Source organism: Eumetopias jubatus, unplaced genomic scaffold (assembly GCF_037043125.1).
Source record: "Eumetopias jubatus isolate StellerSeaLion01/CBP00866 unplaced genomic scaffold, mEumJub1_p1.0 scaffold_13, whole genome shotgun sequence".
Taxonomy (NCBI): domain Eukaryota; kingdom Metazoa; phylum Chordata; class Mammalia; order Carnivora; family Otariidae; genus Eumetopias; species Eumetopias jubatus.
Window position 1 is genome coordinate 112,468,367 of NW_028274819.1, and position 18,458 is coordinate 112,486,824.

Sequence of the window (18,458 nt, forward strand, 5' to 3'; positions counted from 1 at the left end):
GGTTGGCTTTTCTAAAAGCATCGTAAAAAAGAAAAAAGTATAAATTACCAAATAGACCCAAGATTTAAGACACCTTTGCAACCTAATTAGAAAATATGGCAAATTAAATGGTACTTATTTCACATGAACCAGAGTTTGAATTGATGAATTCAATACAGTCACTTACTATATGTAAAGTAATTGAAGACTGGTCCGAAAAAACCATCCTGCGAAGCCTCATCCTTGAGGGGCAACAGCAAAGGCTCTAATTCTTCCTGGGTATAGAGTCCAGGAACTTCACCTACGGGACACGGCACTTCTCGTGAATTTTAGCTGCATTACCCCAGTTGAAACACACTTTACATCCACAACACTTGTTCTATTTTTGTATCAGTCTGCTCTTATTCAGGCTGTTTCCAAAAATACATAACCCTATCACCTCTCTATTACTCACAAATCTCCCTCTGTTGCCTTCATTCGATAAAACTCAAACTCCTGGGCAAGCTGTTCAAGACAGTGGACCATCTAGCTGTCCACCTATCCTTGCGGGTTCTTCTCCACCCCTCCCATATGAGACCTTGTATTCTAGCCTCAGTGAACGTCTTTGTGTCCCATAAATATAATGAAATACTCCCTCTTCCTGGAATTTATATGCACAGTCTTCCTCTGGCCTTTACCTTCCCCCCAAATTACCATGTGTCCTAGGAGACACTGCTGTGCTGACTTCCCAGGTGCCGGGGAGAGCACCCCTTCTCTCTCCCACATCTAAACATGTCGCTGTTCAGCATGTATCACATCACAGAACCATGAATGAAGTATTTTCCTTTCCTGCTCAATTAGATTCTGAATTCCCAAAGGTCAAATATTTGATCATGTTTAATATTAACCTTAGACCATCCTTAGCAAAGTATCTGGAACATAAATATTTATTACATGAATGAATGAATGAATGAACCTGTAGTAGAAATCAGAACTAGTCCAGGGCCTGTTACAAGGCAACAGAATGATGAAAGGCAAATCACACTGGATTAAGACCACAAGCATTGCTAGGGGCACTGAACTAGGTCTTATCCACAACTACGAGTCCAGTATTTAGAACTGGGCCTGGCACATAACAGGTGTTTAATAAACATTTATTAAGCCAATATATTTAAAGTTTGCAAAAAACAGTAAGATTAAGCAAAAACCCTTTTGCTATGCATCCAAGGCAGTACATTCACACAGGGCCCATCACAGGCTCATCCCTACCTTCCCTCAGGCCCAACTCAGAGGTGCCAGACCACATCTCGTCTGCCAAGCTTGTACATACCCAAACACATGCACACACAAATCTGCTCTATGTCTTTCCATTTCAGCCATAACAAGACACTTTTTTTTTTTTTAAGATTTTCATTTATTTATTTATTTGACAAAGAGAGACACAGTGAGAGAGGGAACACAAGCAGGGGGAGTGGGAGAGGGAGAAGCAGGCTTCCCGCCGAGCAGGGAGCCCGATGCAGGGCTCGATTCCAGGACCCTGGGATCATGACTTGAGCCGAAGGCAGATGCTTAACGACTGAGCCACCCAGGCGCCCCAACAAGACACTTTCGATTCCTTAAATGTAGCAAAGAAACCTAGCTCTACGTACATACTATCCACTACAGCAAATAAGAATTTGAAATAGAAAAAAGAGACAAAGGCCTATTTTCTCTGAAAGCATTTTTCAAATACTTTTTTGCTAAAAATGGTAAAATTTAACTTACGATTTTTGCAGTTACAACTTGATAATAAAGACCAATTTATCTTAAGGTAAAAAGGTAAAAACAATAATTACTGCATTAATGCTTATGTGGATGTTTGCTTTCACAAACAAAACAAAACGAAAATCCTAGCACAAAGCTGTCTCTCTGCTTGAGTAGGTTCAGCCATAAGGAACAGGCCTCCACCTAGTGACGACTGAAGCAATATGCAGGGACACACACCGTACACATGGACAGGAGTGGTCCTGTGAGCAGGCCCCAAGCCCCAGCAGCCCCACTCCAGCACCTGCCTCGGCAGGACTTGGGCCGGAGACTGGCCTGCTGACTGCCTAACCAGCATCCCGGCCTGCAGTCACGTGAACACGAAATGTAGACACTTCCCACTCTAAATCACACGTGTTCCTCGACCAGAGCTGTAACATTCTGAAGAGAAGACTATTTCATTTCAGAGCCCACCTAACATGACACAAAACAAGCATTTACTAAACACGGGGTCTGACAGGCGCATCACGGAAACTAGCTTTTAACAAGGTTTACTTTGTACTTAAATAACAAAACAATCTTGGTCCAAGTTTAAAACTAAGCTACCTCTTACCAATTCTAACAGTGACGACTCATAAAGAGATTCGAATAAATGTCACAAATTCTTCAGAAAAGGAAGACATATAGGAAATTGCAGGTATCCTCTCGAGAAAACCATGAAAACAGGTGACTCAAGAGACAACAAGAGCATACTGCGATCTTGGAAACATGGACCTCAGATATTGAGAATATATCTGTATTTACATATCTGTGTTAAGGCCATGATTCAACCATTCCACTAACGATGGACAGTGAGGTTCCATCACATTTTTATTATGAATTATACTATGCATTTCCCTGCATACTAAATCTATTATTTCTGTAGGTGAAATTCCTACACGTAATAGAGCTGCTATATTAAAGGGTATGGCACATTTTTTTTTAAACAACACTGGCTGATAACTTTCCCAAAAGACTGTAACAGATAATGGTCCCACCAAAAGCATATGGGAGGGTCAGTTTTTCAGGACATTCACCAACATTAATCATTTTGGGGGAACGCCTGGGTGGCTCAGTCAGTTAAGCATCTGCCTTCGGCTCAGGTCATGATCCCAGGGTCCTGGGGTTGAGCCCCATGTCGGGCTCTCTGATCATCGGGAAGCCTGCTTGTCTCCCTCTCCCTCTGCCACTCCCCCTGCTTGTGCTCTCTCTCCCCCTCTCAAATAAATAAATAAAATCTTTAAAAAATAATAATAATAATCACGCTTATGTAATTCTTCAATCTCCTGATTTTATAAAAATGGGCTTTCTCAATTCTCCAGCTCCAAGCATGTTTAACCACAGGACCCTTGAGTAAAACTCATACCACACATGCTCTGAAACACAATTTTACACAAAGTAACATTATTACTTTTCTTTTCTTTGAATAGAAATCATTCACTTGCCTGAAGACAAAAGGCTATTGATCATCTCCAGAAACGCAGGATGCACGAACTGGTAATCCTCGAGAAGCAGAACCACCTGCTGGGCTTCAATCCCTGCAAGATGCAGCACCTGCGCGGAAAGTGACAACAGAGGTCTTCGCACCCATTACAGGTGTGGGGCCCAGTTAAAACCCGCCATTCTTCACGCAAACAATGTCTTTCTTTTCTCCTTTTTCTCTCTTTCTTTCTTTGTAATCAAAATTAAAAATCAAACTTCAGCCATATAGTTTGGAAGGTAAATCCAGTCCATGAACCAACAGTTGGGGAAATGTTAATATGATTTCACAGCTAAGACAGACGATCATTTCTTAATACACCCACCCGTGTCCTATATAAATTCTGTCCTTTTATCTTCCAGGTCCACCTATAGCCTCTCTGTACATAAAAATATAATTTTCTAATAACCATGGGAAAACCATCATTCATATTAAAGACTATGATGCATATCAGAGACATAATGGTCTCTGAAGGCTTTTAGAATAACAAGTAATTGTGATTTAAAACCAAATAAAGCAAAGGATTTGAGTAACTCACGTGTTTGAGATCATTTTTGAACTGCTTCAGTTCATAGCCTCTGGAAATCTTTGGAGAAAACAGCACGGCTCCATGCATATGGCTGACCAGGGAAGTAATAGTCCGCCGGCCCACGCCACTCCGTCCTGCCAGGAGGAGGGAGCCTCCAGGGAAGCTCAGCACCCTGTCGATCCGAGACACATACTCCAGCACTTCTTGGAAAAGTAAAATATCCAAATTCTGATTATCTCGTCCATAATGAATGAGGCCCTTTTAAAAAACCACAACGAATATTTTATCATTAATATATGCCCCATTACATAACAAAAATGTTATCTAGAGTAAGGCTTATACTTCTGATGCACTCTGGAAAAGGAGCTAAGTGGCAGTGTGTCATCTTACGCTCCACAGCCTACCAGCAATCCAGCTCTTCTACGAAAAACCTTGTGTGATACCAAACACGTTCAAGAGCTCACGGTCATCAGACACCTGCAGGACACTGCTGATACGGCGGGTAAAACGTAGGGAGACACAACAGGTTAATTACAAAAACTTCAAAAACTCTCAAATTTTACGAGTTGTTTCAACTCAGATCAGTGTGTGCAGACCATAAAACCTAATCTTGTGAATTCTTGTTGGTACGCACTGCAGGGGAATGAACCCAAAGCCCTCACACGGGCTGCCCCACCAGCAACTGTGTGTCAGCGTGAGGGACACCAGACGTTGCAGCCTTAACAACTTCCAACAGACCCAGACTCTGTAGCGTCCATCCCACGCACAGCACCAGCTTTTCTGGATATAAAATCCACACTCACTTCCAAAGCAAATCATCATACATATAACACTGTTTCTCCTTCTTTATTGTCTAATTTCACAAAGAAGAAAGAACAAAACACATCTCTAGGAGAGTGCGCCTCAGTTTCAGTGAACCAGCGGTATCAACAACCACCTGGGAGCCCTGGAGAAATGTGGAATGAAACTTGAAACTTGCTCAGTCTGGGACCCAGGAGGTGGCGTATTTCCTGGTTCTCAAAGGGATTCTAATGCTCGCTGAACTTGGACACCACTGCTCTAGGATGATTTTCCAGTTAATATTAAACCTCATTAGTAATTCCAACACCAGATACACTCTGCCGACATGTACCTTGGCCACCTCGCCCATACCTGTGTGAGTACGGGAGCACTTAGTCAGATCTACCACAACAGACTACACTCCACAAGAACCAGCTCGGTCTATCGTATAATCTTTGTCTGCCTTGGAAAGCTTACAACAAATATTTCTTAAATGACTACAATCACGACCAAATCCCAATTCAAACTCATGATTCAGATTATACCTTTCTCTTTTTTTTTAAAGATTTATTTATTTGAGAGAGAGAGCGTGCACACACGTGAGATCACACACGCGCGCACGTGCAAAGGGGGAGGGGACGAGGGGAGTCAGAGGGAGAAGCAGACTCCGCACCGAGCAGGGAACCTGACGCGGGACTCGATCCCGGGACCCTGAGCCAAAGGCAGACACCCAGGCGCCCCAAAGTTATACCTTTCTAATAACATCCTTGAGATCCGTGGAATTCAGTTTTCCAAGTGGTTTTCCATGGGGCGGCAACGGCTGTCCTGGGGCCACCCTTGTTCCTGCGTTGTGTCGGGCTCCCCACGTAACATAGAAACTGTCTGCAGAAATGAAAGGTATTTTTGGTTTTATATGTGTATTGGTAATGGCAGCACCAGGAAATACACTGTTCGTTACATTATTTTTCAGTTAGTCCTCCAAATAAGACCATCCCCAGAAACGTGAAAGTATGTCACAGTGTGCCTGGTGAGCCAACAAAGACCTTACGCTGCCATGTCAAACTGTCCCTGAAGAGTAGCTGACGGGCCCCGCTCCAGCCCGACCCCCGCCTCTCTCTCCTCAAATGAAGGGTCCTCCTCCGAATGCTCCTCACTACTCTCCCTTGTGCTTTCTCCCTACTTCCCTCCCCTTCTCCACAATTTCCGTATAGAATTGGCAACTAAAACAAACTCAAAACTCTCCTTGAGAAAGAACACAGATTTATAAATACCATCAAGAGCCCTAAGTCTAAAATAAAGGAAAAAGTAACTGAATTTTAGTTAGAAAACAAAAACCGCACCACTTCCCTTCTATTTATCTCCAGCAGCATCCTGTGACCACACAAGGAAAATCTGCTGACCGTTCTGCTGAACCTTTCCGTCCTGATCGTTTGGGAAAGCACACTCCATAAAGTGCCCTCCCTCTCACGTGCTCCGCTCAAAGGCAGTTTGAGCTCCCTGGACCAGCTTCTTCACGTTCTTCTCCTTTCCCTCATCACTGCTTGTCCTATACCACCCTCTCTCTGCAGAAACCTCTACAGTCAAACTCTTCCTGGGGAAGAATGCTGCCATAACCGCCAAGTCCACATCCCCGTCGCAGTCACTACCCCCGTCGTGACCTGGTGTGCTTTGGAAGCTTTTTCCTTAGATCTGTAGGACCATACTCAACAAGGCACAACCACCAGCCCTCTCCGTTCTCTGCGTATCCCTTCTACTCTTATTTTCCCTGGGATCTAAATTCAGTCCATTATTCTTTAATCCTAAATGCTCCCCTTGAATTATTTAACCTTATTCTGTGGATTAAATTATCAACTACTGATATACCAAAAACCAGTCACCTATTGGCAAGTCTCCCGAGCTCTAGTCTGGTCCCATACTTCCAACTGCTTAACAGACATGTAATGAACATACAATGTTCATCATTAAACACCTGTGTTTAAGCCCCGCACTTCCTGTTAGAGAGAAGTAGTTAAGACAGACAAGACTGCTCCCCTCACAGAGCTGATAAACTTCACGCACGTCCCCAAAAGACACTCCAAGAGCCTGCAAACATTGAAACACGTAGACAACTGAACTCACTGTCTTCCCACGTCATCAGGTGTCATCACCTCAGCTACTGCAGGGCCTCCCGGCTTGTGTCCTGCGATATGTCTCTGGCCGTCCAGTACGTCCTCACTAGCTGTCCCGGAGGAGTACACGGAAGAACTGCACAGCGCCATACCGCTCCCATGGGGCCGGGAAAAACAGCCAAACCCATCGAGGCCCCCAGACCTGGCTCCACTGACTGCGTGATTCTCCTTCTCTGCCCCGCGCTGCGCACACCAGCTTCCTCACGCCTCACGCCTCTGAACCTATGCAGTCTTCCCCCTCGCCACACAGTACAGTCATTCTTTAACATGATCTGACTCTCTGTGTCGCTCAAAAAATTTTAAATCTTAGTTGTTCATCTAACAAAATATGTACAAAACTTATGTGCTGAAAACTACACAACACTGATGAAAGAAAGCAAAGAATATCTAAATAAATGGACAGACATATCATGTTCACAGACTGGAGGACTCAACATAATGAAGATGTCAATTCTCCCCAAAACCAATATACAGAGTTAATGCAATTTCCATCCAAAGCTTAGCAACATTACTTATAGATAAGATTATTCTAAAATATATAGAGAAAGGTAAAGGAACTTAAATAGTGAAAACAACTGTAAAAAAGAGGACAGCAGGAGAAGTCAGTCTACCCAATTTCAAGATTTCTAAAGTAATGAAAACAGGTGGTGCTGGTGGCAGGACAGACATGTGATTGATGGAGAACCAAGAGATATGTTCACACAACTATTCTGACAAAGTGCAAAGCAGCTCGAGGAAGAAAAGTTCCCTTTTCAAAAAACAGTGCTGGAGCAAGTGGTCATCCGTCGGCAAAGAAGGTGACCCGAGGCCTCACTCCATTCAGACATTAACTCACAGTGGACCACTGACTTAAAACATAAAACCATAAAACTTTTCAGAAAAAAACACAGGAGAAAATCCCCAAGAACTAGGACCAAACAGAGTTCTTAAACTTGACACCAAAAGATCCTGAAAAAAAAAATTACTAAGTTGTACTTGATAAAATTAAAATATTTAGCTGTGGGAGAGAAAAGTATGGAAAGACAAGCAAAAGAGCGGGAGAGTACGTTTGCAAACCTCATATTTAACAAAAAAAAACTAATATCCATAATACATAAAGAACTCTCAAAACTCATTAATAAAAAAAGATAAACCATCCAATTAGAAAATGAGCAAGTCACAGAAAGAGATACCTCACTTCAAAGGATTCACAGACAGCACTGAGCACATGAAAGATGCTCAAGCGCATTTGCTGTTGGCAGAATGCAAATTAAAGCCACAGTGATATACCCACACGCACTTACCGAGGGGCTAAAATACAACAGCGTGACAAAAGCAAAGGCAAGTGTGCGGAGCAACTAGATTACTCACATATTGCTGACAGGAGTGTAAAATGATATAGTCATTCTGGAAAAGAGCAGGGCGGTGTGTTTTACAAACCAAGCACAAGAGCACCATACATCCCTGCAACTGCACTCCTGAGCATTTATCCCAGAAAAACAAAAGTGCATGTTCACACAAACATCTCTACAGGAAATGCTTATAGCAGCTTTCCTCCTAATAGTCAAAACCAGAAAATAACCCAGATGCCCTTCAACAGGTAAATGGTTCAAGAAATGGTAGTACATCTGAATACCCACTCGTCAATAGAAAGGAACAAAGTACTGAGACTCACAGCAACCTGTGTGTCTCCAGAGAATTACTGAGTGAAAATAAGATTCTTGAAATGGCAAATTAAATACAGAACAGCCTGGCGGTTTCCAGAGGCGTGGACATGGCTACAGCAGGGCAGCAGGATAGATATTCTGAGTATTAACTGTATCCATGTCAATACCCTGGTTGTGATGCTCTACCATAATTTTGCCACATGTTACCATCAAGAGAAACCAAGTAAAAGCTACACATACTCTGTATGAATTCTTACAATTGTATGTTAATGTGCAATTATCACAAAATAAAAAATTCATTTTTTTATTTCAAGGTTTCAAAGTAACTCCCTCAAAAAAAATTAACCCTTCTACACACTACTATCTAGCATTTATCCCAAATATATTCAGAAAAGTTGTATTAATTGTAAAACACTTCATGTTCTATTATAATTATCAGTTTAACCATCTACTTGCACAAATTTCGTGGCATCTAAACACACTAACAATAGTTATCACTGTAAGTGAGGGCTTTCATATCTGTATCTGCCCCTGGATTACACGTTTCTTGAGCACAAGAATGTTATCTAGCTTATTTCCAAGTCTTCCAAGATTACATTTTTCTTAACAAATTAATATTATTCCACCATGTGAAAATACTGTTTGCCCAGATACGACATTTATCAAGCCTGTATTTTTAAAAAATGCAACCTTTCCTTGAAAAGTAAAACGGTGAGGGGGAGAAAAGCATTTATTATTTATTGAGTCCTACAAAGGAGACCCTGAAAGATAACAAATTCTAGAGAATTCAGATACCCAAGGAGACACTGCTACTGTCTAATGCCCAAAGAACATGCTACTTTCTTTGCAAGAAGAGATACCATTCAGGCAACTCTCAGTCTGAGAAAGATGGTGCCATTTAAGAAACGAAACCTGCCCACACTAAGCAAGGAGAGCTACAGGTCACACTAACAAAGCCTCACTGAGAATGAGCCAACTCTTGAGCTGCGACCAGGGCTCTCTCTCAGCATTTCATCCTGCCCCGGCTTCTCCAACTCATCTCCTGATTCTGAAACTCAAGCCGCACCTCGAAAATCTCTCTGCCAATCTCCACATCTTCCTCATCTTCAAAATCCCCTTCGGCCTATGCAATCATGGCCGTGGGGCAATATCGAATCTGGCAGTACGCAGAATGTGCTACATGAAGTATTTGTGAAGCCTAGCTTTACAGTCTAACCGAACAGAAACTCATTGTGTAGCTTGAAAGCGGTTAAGAAATACTTCCATGATATGGTCTTGTATCAAAGGTCCTTTCGCCATGACGGTTTTCAGATCACACGCACTACTCCCACAGCAGTTTGCAAAACGCAAGCTGGTTGTTAAGTGATAACAGTTGCAAATGCAACAGAGCTGCTTTGAGTGAGTGGAGCTACGCTTTATTTATCCTAACTGTGGGTGAAGCTGTAGACAAGAGTACATAAGAAGTTCTGTGCTGATGACATGATTTACTTTTAAGCAAAAGTTAATTATAATCAAATATGGATTTTCCCAATGATCTTTAAGTCTCATACACATACGGCTTTAAATAAAACCTTTATTAATAAAAATCCCTCAGGAAACCTAATTTTGAATTGCAGATATAAAACACTATGGCCTGAATCCAAGAAAACAATTATTGTCACTATATTTTATTTATATTTAGAAATCTAGCAAAAGGAAAAAACGGCCCCTTACATTAAGACTACCCAAACGTTTTATTTACACAGAAATACGAAATCATGCTATTAGCAAGAAAACTAAGTTTACAATTCTTATAACATTTATATATTACATAAACTCCATAACTATATTACCTGCCATATTGTCTAATATATCCGAGCCCCAATCTCCTTGAAACACAGACATTAAAATGCTGTCAAATAAATGAAGTTCCTTGGCACCAACAATTTTGTCACGAAATAAGCGCCGTGCTTCATAAGCTACGATTTCTAATACATAATCTAGTGGGTGATTTGAGGATCCTAAAAAAGACAACATTTTCTTTAGTTGTAATAAAATTCAAATGACTTGCAGGTGGTCTATCTCAACATAATACTAGAAAGAAATAGAGAATAAAAATCTGCATACCGTCAGGTTGGCGTCAGATAAATATAAGGAATGGGAAAAAAGGTAAAATTCAATGTGTTATTGATAAGTTTTGATTATTTAAAGAATATATTAAACAACATTATCTCTAGTTGTTCAATAAAAATACTAATTCCAAAATGCATATTAAACATCACTAACAATTTTACTTTTCCCCAAATCAAATTTTACCAGCAACAATCATAAACAGTTTAACACACACACACACACACACACACACACACACACGCACGCTCATGCGTACACACACAGATACACTGTGGCATTCCAAAGAAAGAAAAGCAATTTGAAATCATAAAAGTAAAACTTACCTCCTTCTAAATCGTATCTTAATAAGCCAAGAACCCACTGGGTAAGGATGCAAGGAGTAAAGAAATAGTGACTATGATCATCAACTGTAAATTTGGCCCGCACCTGGAAAAGAAAATAAAGTCAACTGTTTTCTCAATACATAATATATATTTTATTTACAATGTATTTCCAAATATATAATGCTATAAATTTTTCAGTCACCACACTCACAGGAATGCCCAATTTCTACTAGTGAGTAGAAACTGTATTTTATTAGAACTGATTTCCTTAGTTACCTCATACATTATATTTTACCCATTTAAAAACATTCTCTAAGAGGGGTTATTCATAGGCTTCAACAAACTGCCAAACGTTGTCCAAGAAAAAATAAAAGGTTAAAAAGTCCTGCTGAGCAAAGGAACTCAAGGAAGGTGAAGCTAAGCTTTCCACACAGTGGTTGCAATTCCAAGGCGCTCCCGGGTCCGGGACAGACATGTTTGCTAATGGCAGGAGCCAGAGAGCTGTCTCTGTTCAAACAGTCACCGATCCAGGAAGGATCAAAGTGTGACTCCTGATGCATGACCCGTGAGAGCCTGTGCCTTCCTCCTCATGGACAGGAACCACTGCTCTCGTTCCGGCCTTGATCACTGAGCTTCCGAATTCATTCAGAAAGTAATCAATGCTTTCTAACTTCTCTTGCCCCACGTCTACTCCAACACTGCCAAAAGCATCTTCCACAAACACTTCCCTAACTTCCGCATGCTGTCCCCTTTACCTCGGAAGATCTTCTTTCATCTCCAGCCACTTTGGGAATTTCTATTAATTGTTCAAAACTCACATCACATTTCGGGGCGCCTAGGGGGCTCAGTCAGTTGATTTCTTGATTTTGGCTCAGGTTGTGATCTCAGGGTTGTAAGACCGAGGCCCGAGTCGGGCTCTGTGCTGAGTGTGGAGTCGGCTTCAGATCCTCTCTCCCTCCACCCCTCCCCCCACCACGGTGCACACTCTAATAAATAAATACATCTTTCAAACAAAGTCAGGTCACATTTCACCTCCTCTTAACAACTACCACAGCAGAGTCACTTCCTTCCTCTTCCACAGTATTTGTAACTTGTGCCTACTGTCACAGTTCCACTACTCATCAGGCTGTGGTAATAATGTATTTACGGGACCAAGTTCCTGACTGGTCTGTAAGCTTCCAGAAAACAGACTCAGGCCTCTCTGCATCCCTAGGACCAGCACTAGAAAAGAAGGTATTGAATGAATGTCTTCTGTGCCCTTTACTGCCTGTTTTCAAGCACCATCCCGCTTCACCAAGGAAGGAACTGGAAGCATTTCCTCCCAGGCAACAAGAAAGAAGAAACCTCAAAGACCACTCCCTGGTTTGAAGTCTCCAAGACAAAAGCTGATCGAAGTCAGGAGAAAGATCCAGTTTTGGAAAGAAGAGGAACATTCTGAATACACTAAATTTTAGCTGAAAACGGAAAAACCATCCAGCATTAATTCATTCATTCCATATTCACTGAGTGTCTATTAGAGCATCTGCACTCAGAGAGTTCACTCTCTGGTAGAAAAGCCTAATCAACAAGACGAAAAGAAAGCCACAGTGTAAACACAGGTCAGCGTTAAAGGTAGTCCCTCTGGGAGTGAAACCAAGAAACACGACAATTACAGTATAAATGAGTAAGTACACACCTGTTCATACACTTGGACCATAGATCCCGCTAAGAGGTAGATTTTTGATGAAGAGCCCCAAACAGAGTGATTCTTCAGATTTTTATGGAGAACTGGTTCCAAATATGCTCCATAAATTGTCTGTAATTGCTCTCTTTCTGGGTAACTGAAAGAAGGCACATAAGAAAATAGCTGAAAATACAATGTTCTAGATTATTACATTAATGTTCATTTGTAGCAGTTTTCCAGCTGCGCTGCCCTGAGGTTCAGATACCCCCCCCACTTTACCCAGGGACTAAAGCCAGGCTCTAGGTCCCTATTCTGACCCCTACTTATCTGCTCTCAAATACTGAGGGCCCTAATAGAAGTTTCCAGTGAAATTACTTAAAAACATAATTGTTTGGAAATCACTGATTTTTAGAAAGGACCAAAAGGTAAATTTTGCTTCAGAAAAATTATTTTCAGTATAGCTGACCCATAAAGCAGCAATCATCTCAGAACTGTAAAAGTAGAATACAACAGATGAAATCAACCTGTTTCTCTCAAAGCTAAATCTATTTCAATACAGCTTAATTGGTAGCTATAACATTTCTGAAAGTACAATTTAATAGATGGGTGCAATGAGCATGAAAGCATCAAAACAAGATTGTTTAAGGCAAAACGGAACAGAGGACAAGCTCCATATCCATAAAATTTACAAGTTCTTGCAACAATTATGGACCGTGGAGATGGATGCATGCATCAGGATTAATGCTGTCACCCACACACCTGACCTGACTCCACCTTGTGCCTGTTTACATTATGTTTATTTATCTTCATAAAATTTGATAGTATTTTTGTTTTATGAAACCCATGTTAAAATCTAAAATCCATCATTCAGATTCCTGATACTGACATTTTAGAACAGAGATGATACAAAATATTTTGGGTTTTATTTCTAATATTTAAGAAGCACTGATTAACGCATTTATCACCCTAAATTACTGCCTAAAGTTTAGAAAAGACAGGGAAAAAAATAACAGAACTCAAGTTTAACTATTTTTATAGTCTTCATTTTAAAAAATTATCATTAATGGATGCCTTTAATAAAATTCAAATACAGAAGACGTCTCCCCAAATTTAAAAAAAAAAAAAATTTACGAACACTATGATACATACTCCACAGCACAAAGACGAACAATGGAGGTAAACCTGGTGGTCAGCTCATGTCTTCCCAGTCTTCCTCCGGCTGACATAGAAGCCACAATCTGAATATTTTCTAAACCAACCCATTCCAAATTTTCATCATAAAATCCTTGATATGTCAGTACCTTTTTGAAAATAAATGTATTTTAAATGTTTTAGGCTTAGGATTTTCTAATATTTTTGCATAAAATTCAATTTTTTCCAAATGCAATCATCCTCCTCTACCTAACTCAAAAATTTAAGATTGAAATATACTTTAAATTCTTATAACACTGAAAAATAATACTCTTCAAGACTCTACGTTCAATTAATGTTAGCTGAATTATGCTCATTTTTAAAGTGCTTTTCTCTCTAATAAACATTAAAATCCAGATGACAAATAAATCTACCAGCAATTAGGGAAAACAAAGTGGAAGAACCAGGAAAAATATAAGGAAACTATTTTGGTTTTCTTTATAAATATTTTATCATATTCTACAGTTCCATAGTAAAGCTAAGTTTGAACCCATATAAACATAATAAACTCTAATTTAGAATGCAGGGTTTCTAATGTGAAGCAAACCACATATATAACGCCTTCCACACTGACAGAACGTATGGTCTCTGACCTTCGCCTTTACTTGGGCTAAGAGGGAGAGTACTGAGCTAAGGAAGCCCATAAAGGGCCAGGACCAAGGACATGTACCTGCTCTCTGAAGAATGCATCCCTAGAAAAATGAAACAGAAATCTCCCCAAATCCCACATCATCCCCAGCTCCTGCTTTCCCTCTGTTTTAGAAATAAAGGACAGGAAGTAAGTATAGGTGAAGGTTGTTCTTACTCTTCCTGTCATACATCATCCTGCTGTAATGCTAACTTCTACAGGGAAGAACGTCAAAGAAGGGTGCCTTGTGGGGGCACCTGGCTGGCTCAGTCAGTAAAGCGTGCGACTCTGGATCTCGGGGTCGTGAGTTCGAGCCCCATGCTAGGTGTAGAGATTACTTAAAAATAAAATCTCTTAAAAAAAAAAAAAAAAAAAAGAAAAGGCAGGAAGAAAGTAGCCCTGGAACCAGATTACTACAAGCTTTGGGAGTTTAATGTCCACAACACATGCTGGATAAAACTGACCCCGAGAAGGAAAGCAGATTTTCTAACCCTTTCCCATTACATCCTAACACTTCAAGGAGTAAGACTCACCTGTTGCAGGAAAGCAACCAAAGTGCTAGTGCCCCATTTGTCAAGCTTGGGCAGGTTGATATCTTTCAAGTACAGAACAAGTCTCTCGCAGTCCTTCGGTCTGTACACGCGACCTGTGTTAGTACTGATCACCATGCAGGTCTGGCTCAGCTTCTGCAGGAGATGCCGGGATGTTGTCTGGGCACTACAGTGAACTACAGCAATCTGAGTGGACCGGAGCTGGGAAAAGGCATACCTTAGCAGCAGCCTACAAGAGATGGAGGACATTGGACTTCGAAAATACAACCAATTAAACACTGTGTATAGTCAATATAAAATTTCTATTTTATAAATATTTCAGTTTCTAAATTATGTAATATAATGTTTAAGGGGAAAATGGTAAACATGGATATGGCTTAACAAGTAGCTTTCTAATATTTACAATATAAAAAAATAAATTCATATTTGAAGGCATTCTTGGGACTCACTGAACAAAAAAAAAAATCAAAGTTTACAGAAATAATTTAACCTGATAAAGTACATATAAAAGATACCAACTGTTTCCTCACAGTTGAAGGAAAGATTTTAAGATATTAAGTACTCCAAGTTAAACAAATATTTACTATGATTTTACAGAATTTTTAAATTATTACTACAAATGTGAAACTAATAATCATGTCTCCTTTATTTCCAGATCCTACATTCAGTAGGCACTAAAAGTAGGCTGAATGACACTGAAATAAAAGTTATTTTTCAATAGAGAGCTAACTTCAAGATGCAATTTTTATAACTAAAGCAGGTAATAATTTGTGAGCGTATCTAAGGTATTCAGTTTTTGTTGGGATTGTATGCACGTATTTTCTCAGACTGTTCTCTTTCCATCAGAAAACACATAAGCTGGCAGGAAAAAAGGACATATTCTTCTCTATAATTCTCTACAGTCGTATCGTTTTTACAAGTAGTGACAATGGGAAGAGTCCTTCATGGAAAGGTAAGTGCTACTTTCAGCAAAAGGAAGGTAAGAGAGCTGTTAAATTACTTTAAAAGAAGACAGGGATACAAATCCACACTGTGTGCCTCAGTCAGCAATCTGCTGCTCTTACCCTTTGCCACAGCCTTCTGGCCCTACAAGAAGAAAGGGCTGTTTAGTATCAGAACTTAACCACGGTTCGAAATAACCCAGCTGTCGCTGCACGTCAGGAGTCTGAACTACGGGGAGAGTCTGGCCATTCCTGAAATCATCGGCTGTCAAGCTTTCTGGCTTCTTCAGCACGTAAGATGCTAATCGTCCTCTACTCGGGTCGTAGTAAGTATCCATTGGTTTGTGAGGGTCTGGAGGAGATTCTCGTGCCCAGTTAAAAACCTGCAGAGGAAGAAGTTGTGATAGGTTTTCACATACTCCAAACAAGAGTGTATGAAATTTTATTTTTTTTCTTTAAATTTTTTGTTATGTTAATCACCATACATTACATCATTAGTTTTTGATGTAGTGTTCCATGATTCATTGTTTGTGCGTAACACCCAGTGCTCCACGCAGAACGTGCCCTCCTTAATACCCATCACCAGGCTAACCCATCCCCCTACACTCCTCCCCTCTAGAACCCTCGGTTTGTTTCTCCATCATCTCTCATGGTTCTTCAAAGTCCATGTCCCAAAGTCAATCATCTTAGTTGAAAGAAAATTCTCCTGTGCTAAATTCTCCTGTGCTAAACCTACCACCAAATATCTTTTATAATTAAAGCAACATGCTATGTCAAATATTATTCTCTAAATGATAATTCAAGTAAATAAATAAAAGTCTTCTAGTTTGCACATGCACCAAGGTATAAATACATTCAACCTATTTAAAGGGGTTTGAATGAACGCTGAGCCACCAATTTCTCAGCATAGGAATCTAGTCCCGCCCATTTTGGTGGTTCTAGCTCTGCTCTCAAGCTGCTCTTCTTCTAACACTGAAAACTTGCTACCTGCACAGACATAAATCAGAGTTCACCCGATGCTAACCTTTAATACCTTGCCTCCAAACTGTAGCATGAGAAGTCTGCTCCAAAGCAGCATACGATCTGGGATCGAGTGGTAAAATGAGAAGCATTTGGCAATAAGGACACAGAACGGCCACGGGAAGGGGAGGAGCACAGAGAAGTAGTAAATGATGGCACCGAAGAAGAAAGAGATGATGCAAATGCAGAAACACGATGTTGGAGCCAACCCAGAGAAATGCATGTTCAATGTTTTCAACAAAAGCCAAGAGGATGATATCCCTTAAGTATACGATTCAGTTTTATAAACAACTTGACTGAAATATACCCTTACATTTATTAAAGAAAATGTTGATAATGATTAATCCATCCTAGCATTCCTAACTGCTAAAACTGTTCTGGTTAAATAAATGATTAAAAATATGTATTATTCTGGGGCGCCTGGGTGGCTCAGTCAGTTAAGCGTCTGCCTTCAGCTCAGGTCATGATCCCGGGGTCCTGGGATCGAGCCCCGCATCGGGCTCCCTGCTCAACGGGGAGCCTGCTTCTCCCTCTCCCACTCCCCCTGCTTGTGTTCCTGCTCTCGCTGTGTCTGTCAAGTAAATAAATAAAATCTTTAAAAAAAAGTATAATTCTAAAATTAAAAATGAATAATTATATATATTCATGTGGCTAATTAGTTTCAAAAATGTCTAACAAAAGATACGGTCCACACTATAGCCTATTAAACATTTTATAAAATTTTAATATCATAAAACACCATAAACTTGTTCAAAGGAAAAAATAAGTACACATATTCAAACGCATAACTCTTCCACTGAAAGCATTAATTTCAAAATTAAAAGGTTCTATACCTTACAATTACAAATCACGATTTTGGCAATTAAGAGTCCATGAAAATTAAAGAAAAATGTTGACTGAATATAGATTTTAAATGTGCACCACCTCTTTGGTGAGTTCCAGACGTGATTTCATGTTCAGATTTCCGCCAAGTCCCCGTATGAGATTAATAATAAATTGGTCATGATTTTGGCATCCACGTAGATGTGACAGACCGTTCATCACAGTCCCAACCAAACTTGTTTCAACCACATAGTCATTCTGTTGATTAAAATCCATGGTACAGACAAAAAACAAACATTAATTGGTAAACACAGAAACATACAGATTTACACTCACATATCTTTTCAAGTATGATCGTTAAATGCATCCCTCTGCTAAAGATGTAGAAAGTTTACATTTCATCCAGTTTACATGTATAAACTTTGAAAATAAAGTGATCATAAAAATACAATTGTGCATTTCTAGCAGTAAGTGCTAGAGTCCTTAAGTAGATGTGTTTACTTCCTAAACTTGAAGAAAATAAAAGAAAAAGTACATCACTGAGCACTGATCTAAAAAGAACAGTCCCCCATTTCCTCCTGCTGATAAAAAGGAAACTAGAGGACACTGGACAAGTATGGCTGGTAAAAGCAGACTTAACACAAAAAACCATGTGGAGCTGGCTCTCTACGCACAATTTAAAATGAAACCTGTGGGTTGCAGTGGTGTAGATGATTTCGATCTGTGGGCCTCTGGAACCCGCGCGCAAACTGCTGGGGGGTTAAAAGGGAAAAAGGTTCTCATTCACTCAATCTCTAAGTATTTACAGAGAACCATTTATGCATCAGTCACATGTCCCTGTGGTGCTTAGTATGGGGGGAAAAA

At 40.2% G+C, this 18,458-nt stretch overlaps 1 protein-coding gene across 1 annotated transcript in view; it reads right to left on the minus strand.

The window, feature by feature from the left end:
- DYNC2H1 (dynein cytoplasmic 2 heavy chain 1) overlaps positions 1-18,458 on the minus strand; it is a 318,727-nt gene that overhangs the window by 231,389 nt on the left and 68,880 nt on the right. The window contains exons 41-51 of the mRNA XM_028105952.2: positions 17,697-17,852; positions 15,876-16,135; positions 14,794-15,040; positions 13,591-13,742; positions 12,454-12,598; positions 10,779-10,881; positions 10,176-10,343; positions 5,281-5,411; positions 3,759-4,007; positions 3,186-3,294; positions 167-280 (exon numbers count right to left, since the gene is read on the minus strand). Coding sequence (XP_027961753.2) covers positions 167-280; positions 3,186-3,294; positions 3,759-4,007; positions 5,281-5,411; positions 10,176-10,343; positions 10,779-10,881; positions 12,454-12,598; positions 13,591-13,742; positions 14,794-15,040; positions 15,876-16,135; positions 17,697-17,852 — 1,834 coding nt within the window. The remainder of the gene's footprint in view (positions 1-166; positions 281-3,185; positions 3,295-3,758; positions 4,008-5,280; positions 5,412-10,175; positions 10,344-10,778; positions 10,882-12,453; positions 12,599-13,590; positions 13,743-14,793; positions 15,041-15,875; positions 16,136-17,696; positions 17,853-18,458) is intronic.